At 40.3% G+C, this 17694-nt stretch overlaps 1 protein-coding gene across 1 annotated transcript in view; it reads left to right on the top strand.

Annotated features, from left to right (window-relative positions):
- Nucleotides 1-7429, top strand: part of LOC126484382 (UDP-glucosyltransferase 2-like) — a 114319-nt gene extending 106890 nt beyond the window's left edge. The window contains exon 7 of the mRNA XM_050107870.1: nucleotides 6645-7429. Within this exon, the coding sequence (XP_049963827.1) occupies nucleotides 6645-6930 (286 nt within the window). The 3' untranslated portion in view covers nucleotides 6931-7429. The remainder of the gene's footprint in view (nucleotides 1-6644) is intronic.
- The last annotated feature ends 10265 nt before the right edge of the window (nucleotides 7430-17694 follow it).

The following is a 17694-nucleotide window of genomic DNA, read 5'->3' as shown; positions in this document are numbered from 1 at the left end:
CGTGACTGGCAGTACCCAAGATCGATTGGCGACGACAAGGGATCGTACTGTACCAACGTCTCTATTCCATTACTGCAGAGTATCCTGTTGCGCAAAGCACTTAGGCCACCAGTCGATCACCACATCTTTAATTACGTACAGTTTCTTATTTTTAAATAGATGTTAAGACTACAGAACGCTATCTAATTGCAGAAGATTCCAGTTGGAGAAGAGCCTCTGATGACGACAAGAATCTAGCCCGAGCCGCAATCACACTGGCAATGAACTAATCGGAAACTAAATCAGCCTTAGTACAATTAATATTGCAGCCGCCTCAACCGCTGACCATGCAAACAGCCTGTCTGTCAAATAATGGGAACAACAACCTGCCTAGACACGACGCCGAAATCGTACCAAGCCACGATAGAACTACCAATAATCACTTAACAATATTCACACATCAATGATTACTGAAGTTAAGCAGTAGTGAATAAATGGGCCTATTTAATGAACCACTCTCGTTGTCTACAATACTAATCTCGTCAGAGCAACAAATTAATTTCAGTACCTGATTATCTTGCGTGATGATAAATGCGACATCCAACTAGCAATTATCTTTCGCAACGAGCTTTTCACAACGCAGTACGTACTCTCTGACATAAACTCGGGACTATTTTATTACTTGTACAAAAATATCAATGTGTCTACCGTCTTGAAATGATTATTCTGTTTATGGACACTTGCATCACTACTGTTTGGAATTAAGACATTTTTAATACTCCCTTAAATATTTTTCCAACTCGACGCAGGGATAATATGTAAGTGATGAGACTTCGCATGCGTCACAGAATAGCGAATCTTTGTTACTAGCAAAATCTTTGTCCTTTCCGTAAATAATTCAATTACTTCAATTACACTTATTCATCATTTAGAAAACTTTTTCCCTTAATTGAAATCTTTTCTTTAATATTGAGAAGATCTACTTTCAGTGGATTATTTATAATTTCATTCTTTCAAGAACCTTTTACCACGCACATTTAAAAACACCGCATTATACGTGATATCGACTCCACTGTATCAATATCTCTGAATTACACTCGTTTATACTTCCGAAATTCTATAGATATATTCACACTAGATACCAATTTAATAGACTGGAAGGTTTCCTTTAACCCCAATAAAATTAGATTTATTTTCCTTCTAGGTATCTCAATACACATTGGTTATCACCAGCGAACGAGTGCCAGCAAATATATTATCATTCCCCGCAATACGGAAACAAGTAATAAAAAAAATCAAACAAAAATCCTAAATGTCACCGCCACTTTTCAACTAACCTCAAGTTACAATTTAAAAGCAAATCTTGACCTCTTCAGGCGTTGACCACACGCGACCCGCTGAGTTCCTTCACATTTGAAACGGCCACTCGTCACCTTGATGAATCAAGTTTTGGTTTAGCTACATGTAGCTCGTTAAATGGTTCCTTCAATTTACTATCGCTTGTCTACTCAGTGATACGTGCACACCATCACCGTATAGCGAAACAGTTTGTCGTTCTATGAGGCAATTCGCTGTCTGCTGCAAGCTAGTGGTCTTGAAAATACAACTACCAACACATGTTCGGGGCTTTCCCTTCTCCATACACAAATGCACAATACCCAAACCACGTCAATAAAAACGACAAGCAACCCAATTATCTCTGGGCGCGTCGCGACCACTCAACATACAATGCAGACGGGATATCGGTCACACCGATTCCACAAAACTCAGCACCTAACAAGTCAATCTTTCAATTAAATGAGGCACACGCGGGACTCATCCCAGGAAATTTTACGAACGAAACTCTTCCCACAACTATAATCAACAAAATTCCGAGCACTCTCCCAAGACATAGGTGTCCACTGAGTAGCCTCACTACACCATGCAGTGAAGCGCCATAAGATCTGACCTGAAATACACCGCTACCACCACTTGGTCGGTGAGAGGTCTATCCAGGAACTAACTAACCCTTTTCGTTGTACAATAGGAACCATTTAAAACGAACAAACACGCAACGCCACGCCAACTTTTAACAATTAATGTAGTAATCATCGATGCTGTCGATTCTTCGCAATAGCGGCCGGCTGCTGCGCGTCGCTCAGGCGGCATCTGGACGCAGCGAGGGCGATATGGAGTATCGCTGCAGCCGCGCATGCTCGCCACCTGCTATTCCGCAGATGCTCTCATATCATCTACAACACAATTTGATTTTGGTTTCACCAGATCACGCATGTATATCGTGACCACCAGGTGTTATCATTGATTTATCATGCAGATCACTCAGCACCAGTAAGGGCGAACGTACCCCATGCGTTTTGACACAGCACAGTGTACCTGTAGCAGTGAGGGGGGAGATGGTCAGGCGAGGGGGAGGGGGTGGGGGACAATAGGTTAAGTGCCTGTCAATCAAAAGGAAGGATCCTTTTAGCAGAATACGTTAAGTACTCGTCATTCAAAAGGAAGAATCCTTTAAGCAGAACAATTGTTTAAGTACCTATCAGTTAAAGGAGAACAACTGGTTAAGTACTTGTCAATCAAAGGAGAACAATAGGTTTGCCTCCGAGTGCTTTCCTGCCCCTGATTTCGGCAACCTACACTAACTTAATGCACTGGTGCCCCATTTGTCCCCCTACTTACAGATTTCATTACATGTGAACTAGTAGTATTATGTATTGGTATCGCCAGCCAGGCTGGTCGAGCGGTTCTAGGCGCTTTAGTCTGGAACCGCGCGACTGCTACGGTTGCAAGTTTGAATCCTGCCTCAGCCATGGATGTGTGTGGAGTCCTTAGGTTAGTTAGGTTTAAATAGTTCTAAGTTCTAGGGGACTGATGACCTCAGAAGTTAAGTCCCATAGTGCTCAGAACCATTTGAACAATTTTGTCTTGGTATCATTAAGAACTGGTATTGATTGGAAGCACTTCCTTCTGGTTGTTGTTGTTGTCTTCAGTTCTGAGACTGGTTTGATGCAGCTCTCCATGCTACTCTATCCTGTGCAAGCTTCTTCATCTCCCAGTACCTACTGCAGCCTACATCCTTCTGAATCTGCTTAGTGTATTCATCTCTTGGTCTCCCTCTACGATTTTTACCCTCCACGCTACCCTCCAATACTAAATTGGTGATCCGTTGATGCCCCAGAACATGTCCTACCAACCGATCCCTTCTTCTAGTCAAATTGTGCCACAAACTTCTCTTCTCCCCAGTCCTCTTCAGTACCTCCTCATTAGTTATGTGATCCACACACCTAAACTTCAGCATTCGTCTGTAGCATCACATTTCGAAAGCTTCTATTCTCTTCTTGTCCAAACTATTTATCGTCCATGTTTCACTTCCATACATGGCTACACTCCATACAAATACTTTCAGAAACGACTTCCTGACACTTAAATCTATACTCGATGTTAACAAATTTCTCTTCTTCAGAAACGCTTTCCTTGCCATTGCCAGTCTACATTTTATATCCTCTCTACTTCGACCATCATCGGTTATTTTACTCTCTAAATAGCAAAACTCCTTTACTACTTTAAGTGTTTCACTTCCTAATCTAATTCCGTCAGCATCACCCGACTTCATTCGACAACATTCCATTATCCTCGTTTTGCTTTTGTTTATATTCATCTTATATCCTCCCTTCAAGACACTTTCCATTCCGTTCAACTGCTCTTCCAACAACTTTGCTGTCTCTGACAGAATTACAATGTCATTGGCAAACGTCAAAGTTTTTATTTCTTCTCCATGGATTTTAACACCTACTCCGAATTTTTCTTTTGTTTCCTTCACTGCTTGCTCAACATAAAGATTGAATAACATCGGGGAAAGGCTACAACCCTGTCTCACTCCTTTCCCAACCACAGCTTCCCTTTCATGTCCCTCGACTCTTATAACTGCCATCTGGTTTCTGTACAAATTGTAAATAGCCTTTCGCTCCCTGTATTTTACCCCTGCCACCTTCAGAATTTGAAAGAGAGTATTCCAGTCAACATTGTCAAAAGCTTTCTCTAAGTCTACAAATGTTAGAAACGTAGGTTTGCCTTTCCTTAATCTAGCTTCTAAGATAAGTCGTAGGGTCAGTATTGCCTCACGTGTTCCAATATTTCCACGGAATCCAAACTGATCTTCCCCGAGGTCGGCTTATACTAGTTTTTCCATTCGTCTGTAAAGAATTCGCGTTAGTATTTTGCAGCCGTGACTTATTAAACCGCTTGTTCGGTAATTTTCACATCTGTCAACACCTGCTTTCTTTGGGATTGGAATTATTATATTCTTCTTGAAGTCTAAGGGTATTTCGCCTGTCTCATACATCTTGCTCACCAGATGGTAGAGTTTTGTCAGGACTGGCTCTCCCAAGGCTGTCAGTAGTTCTAATGGAATGTTGTCTACTCCCGGGATTTGTTTCGACTCAGGTCTTTCAGTGCTCTGTCAAACTCTTCACGCAGTATCATATCTCCCATTTCATCTTCATCTACATCCTCTCCTATTTCCATGATATTGTCCTCAAGTACATCGCCATTGTATAGACCCTCTATATACTCCTTCCACCTTTCTGCTTCCCCTTCTTTGCTTAGACCTGGGTTTCCATCTGAGCTCTTGATATTCATGCAAGTGGTTCTTTTTTCTCCAAAGGTCTCTTTAATTTTCCTGTAGGCAGTATCTATCTTACCCCTAATGAGATAAGCCTCTATACCCTTACATTTGTCCTCTAGCCATCCCTGCTTAGCCATTTTGCAGTTACTGTCGATCTCATTTTTGAGACGTTTGTATTCGTTTTTGCCTGCTTCATTTACTGCATTTTTATATTTTCTCCTTTCATCAATTAAATTCAATATTTCTTCTGTTACCCAAGGATTTCTAATAGCCCTCGTCTTTTTACGTACTTGATCCTCTGCTGCCTTCACTACTTCGTCCCTCAAAGCTACCCATTCTTCTTCTACTGTATTTCTTTCCCCCCTTCTTGTCAATTGTTCCCTTATGCTCTCCCTGAAACTCTGTACAACCTCTGGTTCTTTAAGTTTATCCAGGTCCCATCTCCTTAAATTCCTACCTTTTTGCAGTTTCTTCAGTTTTAGTCTACAGTTCATAACCAATAGATTGTGGTCAGAGTCCACATCTGCCCCTGGAAATGTCCTACAATTTAAAACCTGGTTCCTAAATCTCTGTCTTACCATTATATAATCTATCTGAAACCTGTCAGTATCTTCAGGCTTCTTCCATGTATACAGCCTTCTTTTATGATTCTTGAACCAAGTGTTAGCTATGATTAAGTTGTGCTCTGTGCAAAATTCTACCAGGCGGCTTCCTCTTTCATTTCTTAGCCCCAGTCCATATTCACCTACTATGTTTCCTTCTCTCCCTTTTCCTACTATCGAATTCCAGTCACCCATGACTATTAAATTTTCGTCCCCCTTCACTATCTGAATAATTTCTTTGATTTCATCATACATTTCTTCAATTTCTTCATCATCTGAAGAGCTAGTTGGCATATAAACTTGTACTACTGTAGTAGGCGTCGGCTTCGTGTCTATCTTGGCCACAATAATGCGTTCACTGTGCTGCTCGTAGTAGCTTACCCGCACTCCTTTTTTTAATTCATTATTAAACCTACTCCTGCATTACGCCTATTTGATTTTGTATTTATAATCCTGTATTCGCCTGACCGAAGGTCTTGTTCCTCCTGCCACCAAACTTCACTAATTCCCACTATATCTAACTTTAACCTATCCATTTCCCTTTTTAAATTTTCTAACCAACCTGCCCGGTTAAGGGATCTGACATTCCACGCTCCGATCCGTAGAACGCCAGTTTTCTTTCTACTGATGACGACGTCCTCCTGAGTAGTCCCCGCCCTGATGTCCGAAGGGGGGACTATTTTACCTCCGGAATATTTTACCCAAAAGGACGCCATCATCATTTAGCCATACAGTAAAGCTGCATGCCCTCGGGAAAAATTACGGTCGTAGTTTCCCGTTGCTTTCAGCCGTTCGCAGTACCAGCACAGCAAGGCCGTTTTGGTTAGTGTTACAAGGCCAGATCAGTCAATCATCCAGACTGTTGCCCCTGCAACTACTGAAAAGGCTGCTGCCCCTCTTCAGGAACCACGCGTTTGTCTGGCCTCTCAACAGATACCCCTCCGTTGTGGTTGCACCTACGGTGCGGCTATCTGTATCGCTGAGGCACGCAAGCCTCCCTACCAACGGCAAGGTCCATGGTTCACGGGGGTTGGAGGGGGGCGGGGGTTCCTTCTGGTATTCAGTTGCAGTTATAGTACTGTCCCACTGGATGACATGCTTAATAATAAGATGTAACGCTCATGAATGAAATGTGGTTTCAAAAAATCATTTTTGATTATAAGGAAAATAAACATCATCGTATAAATAGAACTATATAAATGATAGGGACCAATGACTTCAGTAGTTTGGTCCTTTAGGAACTCACATTTGACCATTAGGAAGATATAAATTGTCCCATACCGGCAATGTCAGGACTTGTACGTACTAAATAAGTTGGTTCATCCTCCCCACCAAACATTTTTGGGTTGTGAGCAGTGTTACAAGCCTGTCTGGTGAGAGTGTTCCCACAAGTATATGCAACGTGAATGACAACTTCAGCTCACTAAGTGATGCCCGCGCAGGTACCGCGAGCGCGCCAAGCAGTTATCACAGCTGTTCCGTGACCGCCCCCGGCCGCCGCTGGAGGAGGCGGTGTACTGGGTGGAGTACGTCATCAGGCACCAGGGGGCGCCGCACCTGAGGTCCGCCGCGCTGGACCTGGCCTGGTACCAGTACCTGCTGCTAGACGTCGCTGCCTTCGTGGGACTTGGTGCAGTCTTAGTGGGCACGTTGCTCTGTGTGTGTCTCAAGTCAGTATACTCGTATATGGATGTGTGGTCGACAGTAAGTAACGTGAAACGAGCGTGAACCTGTCTCCCTGTCACTCCTTTTTCATCGACATTTCAGTGTCATTACTAAGTACCTCCAGGGTTTCAATAAGACAACTGCCTTAGATAATGACACATATCAATAGATAGAGTTCCTCTTCAAATTTAGATTCGTAACAAGTGCTGTGGTATGGTTACAGTAAGGAGAATGCACGTCATAACATGTAGATTTAACCTTCACGTTTTGTTGCACTGAATTAGTTTGCACCTGCAGATAAGCGCCACACTGAAGAGAATCCCACAGCTGGCTGCTGTGTCACCTTCTCGTGCATTCCATATCAGCAACTTCGATGAACCTCATGGACGCACTGTCTTTTGCCATGTCATGAACAGTACCCATATTCAGTAACTGTAATGTGTGTCAAAAATTTATAACGATGCCACATCCACTGATGTCTATGTATACACTGGCAGAAAAAGATTGCAACACAAAAAATAAGAAAGATACCCCATCCACTGATGTCTATGTATACACTGACAAAAAAAAAAAAAAAAAAAAAAAAAAAAATGCAACACAAAAAATAATTTCGCGAATGCATATGTCTAGGTAATACATTTAAGTGATTAATTTTGCAAGACCACAGGGTAATGTAACCTGCAAGATAAGCCATTGCAAATGTGAAATCCTGGTACATTAGTAACCGGTGTAACCGCCACCATGTTAAAAAGGGAAGCATGCAAACGTGCATACATTGTGTTGAACAGGTGACGGGTGTCAGCTTGTTGGGATGGAGTTCCGTGGCTGTTGCACTTGGTCACCATGTACAAGGACATGCAATGCTGGCTGAGGATGACACTGGAGTTGTCGTCCAATAATGTCCCGTATGTGTTGGATCAGATTTCTCTGCCTCGATATGGCTGGCTGTTGTGTGCTGTCCTTAGGTTAGTTAGGTTTAAGTAGTTCTAAGTTCTAGGGGACTGATGACCATAGATGTTAAGTCCCATAGTGCTCAGAGCCATTTGAACCATTTTTTTTTGTTGGATTAGTGGCAGATCTGGTGACTGAGCAGGCCGAAGAAACATGTCGACAGTGTGTGGAGCTCGTTCGGTTACAACAGCCTAATGTGGGAGAGCGTTATCCTGTCGGAAAACACTCCCTGAAATGCTACTCGTGAATGGCAGCACAGTAGGTCGAATCACCAGACTGACGCACCAATTTGCAGTCACGGTGCATGTGATAACCAGGAAAGCAGTCCTGCTGTCGTACCATACGTACAGGTGTAGGTCCATTGTAAATTGTACACACGCCGGTTGACAGGACCCCGTCAACTGGCCTCCTTCTAATCGACATGTAGCCGTCACTGCCACTGGGGCAGAACCAGCTTTCATCAGAAGACACAACAGACCTCCACCCTTCCTTCCAATGATCTCCCGCTTGTCTCTATTGCAGTCGGAAATGGCTGCGGTTTGGGGTCAATGGAACGCACGCTACAGGGCGTCTGGCTCGGAGCTGTTCTTAAAGTCACCGGTTTGTAGTAGTTCGTCGTGTCACTGCGGTGCCAACCGCTGCTCGCTTTCCTGCAGCAGGTGCAGCATGTTGCGCCAGAGCCACACGCCGGACTCGAAGGTCTTCCCTCCCGCTAACGCCCGGACCCGGTCTCCCTGCGACCATACATAAACGTGACCACCACTCCCAGTAGCTGCTACATTCCTACCTAGTCTTTCTGCAGTATCGCAGAAGGAACATTCAACGTCTCGTAGCCATACTGCACGATTTTTTTCAAACTCAGTGAGCTGTTAACAATGGCGTCTCTGTCGCCTTGAAGGCGTTTTTGACTAACACCAATTCTCCAGGGCTAATGCCAAAGGTATCTAACGAGTTCACAACCATTACAGCGTGTATTTAAACCAAACCTGGTTTTCATCCTCATAGTGGCGCTACTAGGGCTACTCTTACGCAACTGGCGCGAAATATGAATAGACATTAGGAACACTCCTATCAACATTCGTTTATGTCGCACAACTCCTTCTTGGTGTTGCGATTTTTTCCCATCAGTGTATATAATTCTTTCTTTTTGCTTAATTAACATCAGCTGTGTTACCTGTATTACGTAAATTTGCATTTACAAATCGAGAATTACGTGAAAAGCGACCACAACATGAAAAAAGGCAACACAAAGTCATACTGCTCCATGATAACGCCCCATCACACACAGCAAAACGTCAGTGAAAGGATCGAGGCGTTTAGTTGGGAATTACTAGGGCATGCGGCTTATTCTCGAGAACTGGTTCCGTCCGATTGTCATCTGTTTGCATCAATAGGACACGCTCTCGCTGAACAACGCTTCAATTCGTATGAAAATGTACGAAAATGGCTCGCTGAATAGTTCGCTTCAAAAGAAGAACTGCTTTTTGGCGTGGGATTCCTAGCCTCCCGGAGAGATGGGAAAAACTTATAAGTAGCAATGGAGATTATTTTGAATAAAATGTTGTTTATCAGTTTCAAACAACAGACGTGTAATTATTGCAACCAAATTTCGGCTTCATACTTCTACACCTAGTACGTGACATACACAAAAACTAACGGTTTGCTAAATACACCATCAGTATCTGAACATACAAAATAAACTGTTGCGGTACCCTGAGGACATAATAAGACAATGAGAAATAGAAATTGCCATGTGCACTACAACTAAGTCAGATAATCATTAAGTAATGACTACTAATCAGTCAGACACCACACTGCAAGAAATATTAACGTGACTACAAAAAGGGACCACAATTTATGTGAATGAAGCAGCTCACTACAAAAAGATCAAAACATTAAATCATAGACATGCAATCTGTGCAACACTAATAAAACCAAGCGGCTAGGAAGAAAACATCATTATTACTAGATTACGATCGCTATATAAGAACACACAGCTTTAAAACACACGAATAATTACCACTGGACAACCAGACACTCATGCACACAGTATGACACACTCAATGGCCAAATTACACTCACTCATCACAACATATTCAAAATGATCTACACTTCCAGCGATCGTGTAGTCACTCATAATCCATTCCATTACTGAAAATACAGGAAAATATACTACACTCACTGAAAACATATAATTCTGGGGTTTTACGTAACTTCACTTTTCTTGCCCTAATCGACTTCGAAAATCATCATGTTGATCACTTACCAAAACATGATATGATAGGGGGTTAAATATTTAATCGTACTCATCTCCCAGTAGTCCTCATATGCTTGCCTTAGTCAATATACTGTGCTGGTGGGAGTAAAATCATCTAGTATGCATTAATAAATCATCATAAAATGGCCTCACCCTGAAATTTCATACAGCATTTTTTCCCTTCTTTTACAGGTGCACAGAAATCAAATTCTCCTTACGGTTTACATGAGACAGAGATTTCCTTCATCTTGGGCACTCTGCTCAGCGTTTTTAGGCTTGATATTTTATAGAATTACTGACTTAAAAGTTTATAAAGGTTTAAGCACAAAACAGCACTATAGCCAAAATTAACCATTTTAATTAACCAGAACATGTAATTTCTTCTCCATAAAAAGTTTTAGGCCTACAACTCAGTTTTCAAGACACTGCACATGTGAAAATATTTCTGACAGTTGACATCATGTCATGATCATTCATGACAAAACAAAACCCTTACTGGGAATGCTACTTTATCAGATCCCAACAGATGTTACTTTCCTGATATTACAAAACCACACAATATGTACTTTGACCCCACTTAAACACCAGAAAATATTCATTTATGTACCTGATTCATTTGTAAACCCAACTCTTGGGTACATTATAAATACTCACTTGGATACACATTTATTCACAGCTAACTCACTTCACAACACCTTCTTATCAATCATAGTAACAGATAAAGAGACACATTCATGCTGATACAAAATGGTACTGGAACAAGAAACGGCACAATAATTGGAAGGTAAAGTAAATACTGCTTCAGCTAAGGCTCCTTGTTGTATTCAAACATATCTTACTTGTTGATTCACTTTAGTACACGTATATCACACAGCACACTGGCATACCAAGCTCAATTCTCATACAAACAATAACCAATGTATGTTCAGTGATAAAGGCAATTCCACTTCACCATTCTACATCCAACGTGGACTACACCTCAGTGCATAGAAAATGAACTTCCTATTATGGACACTTCTCAAAATTTCGTAGACAGAAAGCACAATTACTCATCATTAATCACCTCATTACATAACACAATAATTAAATCATCCTTCCCTGCCCAAAACATTCATCAAAAAACAAACACCTGTAGCAATGTCACACCACAGACATCATATGGAATAGCAGTCATATTCATTCCACCAGATTTCACCACAGAGACAACAGGAATACTATTGAGCACACTGCAGCGCCCCCCTCAGAGAACAAAGCATTAATATCAAGGAAATATACAAAATGCATGGGAAATAAAACTATCACAAGAAAGCCTATCATCTGAAAATTACTGTACAGTTTAATTTCCTAAGTGCTAAACCCAACAGATAATTTTGTCATCAAACACGTAGTCAGACTGGAAAATTTTAGCAACCAAAGGAACAATACAAGAAAGATATAAGAAAAAGCTGATGCTAATCACAAAATTATTAACTAAGAAGAAGAAAACCTCATGTTCACTGCCTATTTGCACTTATAAAGAGAAAATCTGTTGTTAATAAACAAATAAAAGATCCTGGAAACTCCCTGCTCACCACTTCTTACCAAAACTACAGTGCTACAAAACACTTACACACTGAGATCCATTCTAAGGGTGACTATGTGCCATCTTTATACTGAATCCTATCCCAGCTATATCCTGCAGCATCCTAACGAAAGGCTCCCATAACTGAATTACCACGTATGCAAGGGAAATCGCTCACCAGCAATTCATCAAACTTACTGTGCACTGAAACTCCACTGCTCTGTGCACTTTCATTACCAGTCAATTAGGCCACATCTCCACAATCATCTGACAACAGAAATAAACTTATTCAACACCTGTTGACGTTACACTAATAGAGATGCACCTGCAGTTTGCCAAAACGTTACCTACAGTACTTTGAAATTCACCTACTTCCCCGCATATTTCACCGACTTTATCTTCGCTTACCACAGGCTCATTTTCAGCAGCATTCACATGATGTACCAAACCTGGTTTCAAGTTTTTATAGTCATCACTTGTTCTGCTGCTTGTACTAGCAACTAATTTCAACCTGCAGCAAGCACAACCTCAGTTATAACGCTGAGTACTTCCCATCGTCATGTTCCTGATCATCCTTATATACAGTAACACTCGGTTTTCTGTATTTCTGTATTACTGATTACTTTGGTTTCAGCTTTAGGTACTAACTCCATACTTATGTGTACTTTATGGTCGTCACATACAGAAACAAAATTCTCCATAACAACTGTAACACCCTTTAAATCATTACTATTGCTTGGCACTTCTCAGCACTAGCAGTCGGATGAAGTAGGAACAGACTAATAGTAGATGATCTAGTAACAAACTTAACTTGTAGAAGAACCTTCTGCTCCTGGTACATTCAACAATAAACATGTTCTCTTATGATCAAATAACCACCCCTAACTTTTTATAATGTTCTTTGTTATCCTCCTTCATAGTCGTTCGCAATGTATTGAAAAGGTCTTGATGAATAGCAAATTTTGGAACAGAAGTAATATTCTGCAATTCAACCTGAACAGTACAAGCTGGAAAAATTTCAGAAGCTGCAGAACCATCTACTGAGACAACACAGGTACTAGTAGACTGAGGTGAGTGAACCACCCCAGATTTCATTGCTCCCTAATTCATGACAATACGATCAGTATCTTGATTTATCATGTGAACATCATTTCTTCCAACATTTCCTTACTGATTAACAAAGCTACTAACTGAATCGCTATGAGACACAGCATCAACCCTCTTAGAAGCAGTACTGAATAAGATACCAGAATCAGAATATTCTGACATCTCAGATATCTCACTCCTCACCTGGCACTTTCAAAAATAACACTGTATTTGTAGGGCATCCATAGTCGAGGTATTCCATGTTGAATTAGAAGGACTGTTCTACTGTTTAAAATTTTTATTCAATGACATGACCAGTTCCGCAGTCATATATTTGTTTCATGAGGTGTTTATCTGTATACAAATGTATAAAACAATTCTAAATTTCGGCAATGGCAGGTAATGGAAAATAAAAAAGATTAGATTTGTGCCTGATTACAGTCAATCCATACAAGTGGTCTGTTTAAAAGATGATAAAAGGAAATTCCCAACATTCTCAAAAGATATTTAAAATTTCTAACTTTCAAATGGATGAAGGATGAGTACCTTTAAATAAAAACATGGCAGCTGAGGCCCTCCTTTAATCTAGGAAAGAAGGAACGTTGTGGATATTAAATTAATCATTTATGAAGCTATTCTGCAAAAGAATCGCATTTTAAATGGTGACAGGAAATCAACTGTTAGAATAATGTCCCATTTTACCTCCAATGTAGCCAGCCTGGGGTGGAAGAGATGTGTCTGTCAGCTTTAAACTAACCGTAAGCTGCAGGGCAGCCTACACAGAAAGCGAGCATGCACAATGTCGAAGGCAAGATGCAACTAGGCACCCTGATTCAAGTAGTTGGGACTGGCTGTACAGTTTTAAAAATAAACTGTAATAATCAGAAACACTGTCAGAATGTAGTGTTTCAAGTGGACAAAGCGATCTTTGTTACTTGAATAATGTAGCCGATATTTCGAAGTTATTTTAAGATTATCTTAACAGCTAGGTAACTGCATGATGTGTACCCATGAAGAAGGTCTTCCTCTGAATTTAAGAAAGTCCCTCCCTGTCATCCAAGGAATAAACGCCTTTAGACACATGGTTAACAATCTGTCTTAATAAAGAAAACGGAGGAATCAACTCCTTAACATGTAGATGGTTTGATACTCCAAAAACAGTCGCTTGTGAAGTAACACATATACAGGCGAGGGATTTGGCCGCCTGGAAGCTGCGTGAGGGAAAGTGAAATTGCTGCACAACTGAATGTTTGTCGACCCAGAGCTCAGGGCGCTGCACCAGGTCCAGCTACGTGAGCAGTACGGGTGAGTCCACGTAAAAAGACGAGCAGTGTCGCGAGAAATGGGTAAATCCCAAAGCTGGAAATTTGAACGGATGTTACTTGGATGGTTCATGTGCTGGAGACAGATCTCAATGGCGGGGTGTCTGAAAAGCTGAAAGATGGCTTCCTATAGATCTTCAAGAATCTTTAATAATGCCCAATCAAGCATCCAAGTAAATCTGAATACATCTGCGATCTCAGAACAATGAGGCGCATCCAATGACACAACTATATTTCAATATCATTATAACTAGAGAAGTTAATATTTCACAGGGAAACACTGTTCTCACACTTTCATATTATTCATATATACACTCAATTCTTAGCTAAGACATTCCTTTTTGGGGAAAAAATGCACAAAATATGAACACAATTTTCAAACTCCGGAAAAGATCCATAAGAATAATAACCAAAAATACTAGTCGAGCTCAATGTAAAGGTCTGTTCAGAACACTGGGGATTTTAACTGCTCCATGTGAATACATTTTCCAGTCAGTTGCACACATCAAAAATAACACTGGTAATTACTGCACAAACAGCTCTGTCCCTGGCCATTCAACAAGAGATACTCAACTTACATTTACCAAGAAGAAATAAACGTAAAACTCATAACAGCATTTTCTTACAAGGAATAAAACTGTGCAATAAATTACCAAAAGAGATTAAAGAAATTGCAAAAATACACTTATTTAAAAAGGCAACTAAAAATACTTGTTATGCAATACATTTTATACATTGAAGGATTACTTAGCTAAAACAGAGTAGGGGTTTGATAAAAAATGTTATAAAAATAAATAATAATAATAATGATTATAAAATATGAAACATACCACATAACACCTTCACTTTATGTTTTTTTCCTTCTTTTTTATCCTTTCTAGAAATACTTACCCCCAAGCTATGCATGGCTCAATACTAACACCTCTTCCTCTTTCTGAGATCAACATCTCACTCATTATGGAGAGATGCTGACTCAACTTTTCGAGATAGCAAACGGGAAGTTGCGGTACAGAAAGTGGCCCAGAGATCACCAGTGTGTGTGTGTGTGTGTGTGTGTGTGTGTGTGTGTGTGTGTGTGTTTGTGTGTGTGTGTGTATGTGTGTGTGTGTAGTGAGTGAAGTGAAGTGTTATGGAACAATGTGTGTATAGTGTGTGCAGTGACTGTTAGTGAGATATGAGTGAAGAATGTGGCATTACATTATTTAATAAGTTATTTGTAAAAAAAGTATTGTATACCAGGAGTAAATCTAATGATTGTCTCTAATTAGAAGTCTGTAAATATATGTCTACACGAATTATTATATTTTTTAATTAATCTAAATTTGTAAATACTTTGACATGTCCTATATCCTTGTAAAAAGAGATCTATGGATGAATAAAGCTACTACTACTACTACTACTACTACTACTACTACAGGGAGCCTCTGTCTTAAGAACAATGCGATTTCAATATACATTGTAACTGATGATAGAATTGCACTACACTTAGTATCCCTGAAAGATATGTATCTTTATCTACTTTATTTCTTGATTTATTACGTTTTTTATATGTTTTCATTTCACAAATGTTTGTCAGAACTTCACATCCTCCACAGTTACCCATCAAATGAATACAGCATTGAGAGTTGGCAATACTCTCTTAGGATTTGAAGGTTGGCTACAACGCGCATACACAAGCTCTGGAATCTAAGACATTGTTGTCGCGCATAGCAGTGCACCGACTAATTAGTGGCAGTTTGGAAGCCGGTGTGGGAGCCCGCCTGCTGTGGTGCGCACGTGTGTTGCCCGAGGGGTCGAAGTCGAGTTGCCGTACTGCCGTGTCCACCAGCAGCCACACAGAATTTGGTATTGAATTGATATTTTTTATAATTTGCAGCGCGCTTATTAATTTAAAGGAAAGGGTTAGTGTATGTGTGTAGCAGAAGACGGTAATTTTGATAATGATAGGAGTTAAATTCTGAAGGGAAACCATTGTTAGGCGAATAGATTTATAAAATTATAAACAGCCGACCAGTTGCAATGGATAAAGAAATTGTTTACCTAGGTTTCGACAAATATAAATTTGTCTTCATCAGAAGGTAACAATTTTACATTAGTAAGGACTAATGTACCATCGCCGTTTTTACAATTGTCGGTATAGATCCATGTGTCAAAAATAAAATATAGCCCTAGAATTAGGGTTTGTCACGTTAATATAAAATAGCTCAAGGATCTTGCAGAGCTCACAGCCGACGAGGAAGACAAATTTATATTTGTCGAAACCTAGGTGAAGAATTTCTTTATCCATTGCAACTGGTCGGCTGTTTATAATTTTATTACGTGAAACCGTTGCTGTTGTGCAGCTATGTGTAAAATATCGAACAGGTTACGTATTGATTTTTGTCACTGATTTCTTTTGTAGTTGTCAGGGAATTGTTTCACTATGTATTTAATTAAGAAGTATTTCAGTCTGTCTCAAGAGTTTGATTAATTTGCAATATTGCTTTAATGCCATTGGAGGCAGATTTACATACGAAGCGATTGTTCCAAAAGCTTCCAGCGTTTTGTTAATTGAATGAGAAAGATTCGCTGTCAGAATATAGTTTTTGAAAAAAACGAATCACTCGTTTGGATTATCATTTATCGAGTTTAGATTTGACCAAACCCTTTCTCTTGAATTATATGCAGTTGTAGTAAGCAGCAGCAGCCGTAGCAACAGCAGGAGCCGCGATGCATTGCACTCAGCATGAATAATGGTTTTTTTACGTTTTTGTTAAAAAATGGAATGCAGCACATCAAGCAGTGGGAGCAGAAAGACCAAGTAAGTTATTTGTTGCGCACAGGACCAATTAAAAAATAAAAAAGTTCAGGCGATCTCTGTAATAGTAAAGTTAACAAGAGTACAGGCACGAGATTTTCAGTAGAAAACACGAGATAAGAAGGTAGAGCTCGCGACTTTCACCTGTCGACATGCCTGCCAGGATACGTTTTTTTTTATTTTTTATGGATGAGTCGTAGTTAGATATGCTTCGTCTTTCTACTGCCAACTGCAAGCTTACGCAACACTAATCATTAGTGGCGGCGCAGCATTTTGATCATTTGCGCACTGCTTTGTATTAACACAAAATTTTATCTCAGCAGTTTTGATTTTGAATTTGCTGGTGCATTGTGTAATAGTTAATTGAATAGTGGTATTTTTAGGATAGCGGTGTATTTTAGTGATATGTTTTCGTTCGTATTGTGACAATGATGACGCGAGCACACAAAAGAAAATGGAAAATAATGCAGTTGCTACTGCAAACTCGAACGTAGATACGTTTCCGAACATGAATGTAGAAGCAGTTTCAAACGCAGTTTCCGAAAATTCGGAACAGAGAGTAGAAAATTCTTTTGAGGATATTGAGATCCGGGACTGCGGAGAATCGGAATGTAGGCGATCATTTGCCAACAATGCGTGATGAACAAATGTGTGCTACACGCAACTTAGGACATGACAATACAGTGACGCAAACCGAATTCATTATGAGCAATTCCAGTATTACTTCCACCTCAAAAGTGCAGAGTAATTTGTTTTCCCCACTTTCGGTGGAAATTCTGGTCTCGTTGCCACTCCGATGGAGCGGAGTTATTTTACCTTTCCTTCTGTTAGTGGAAATGCAGGTACTACTTCT

The sequence above is a fragment of the Schistocerca serialis genome, chromosome 6 (assembly GCF_023864345.2).
Source record: "Schistocerca serialis cubense isolate TAMUIC-IGC-003099 chromosome 6, iqSchSeri2.2, whole genome shotgun sequence".
Taxonomy (NCBI): domain Eukaryota; kingdom Metazoa; phylum Arthropoda; class Insecta; order Orthoptera; family Acrididae; genus Schistocerca; species Schistocerca serialis.
Note: the sequence above shows the minus strand (reverse complement) of the source record. Positions and strands in the feature narration are given on the sequence as shown.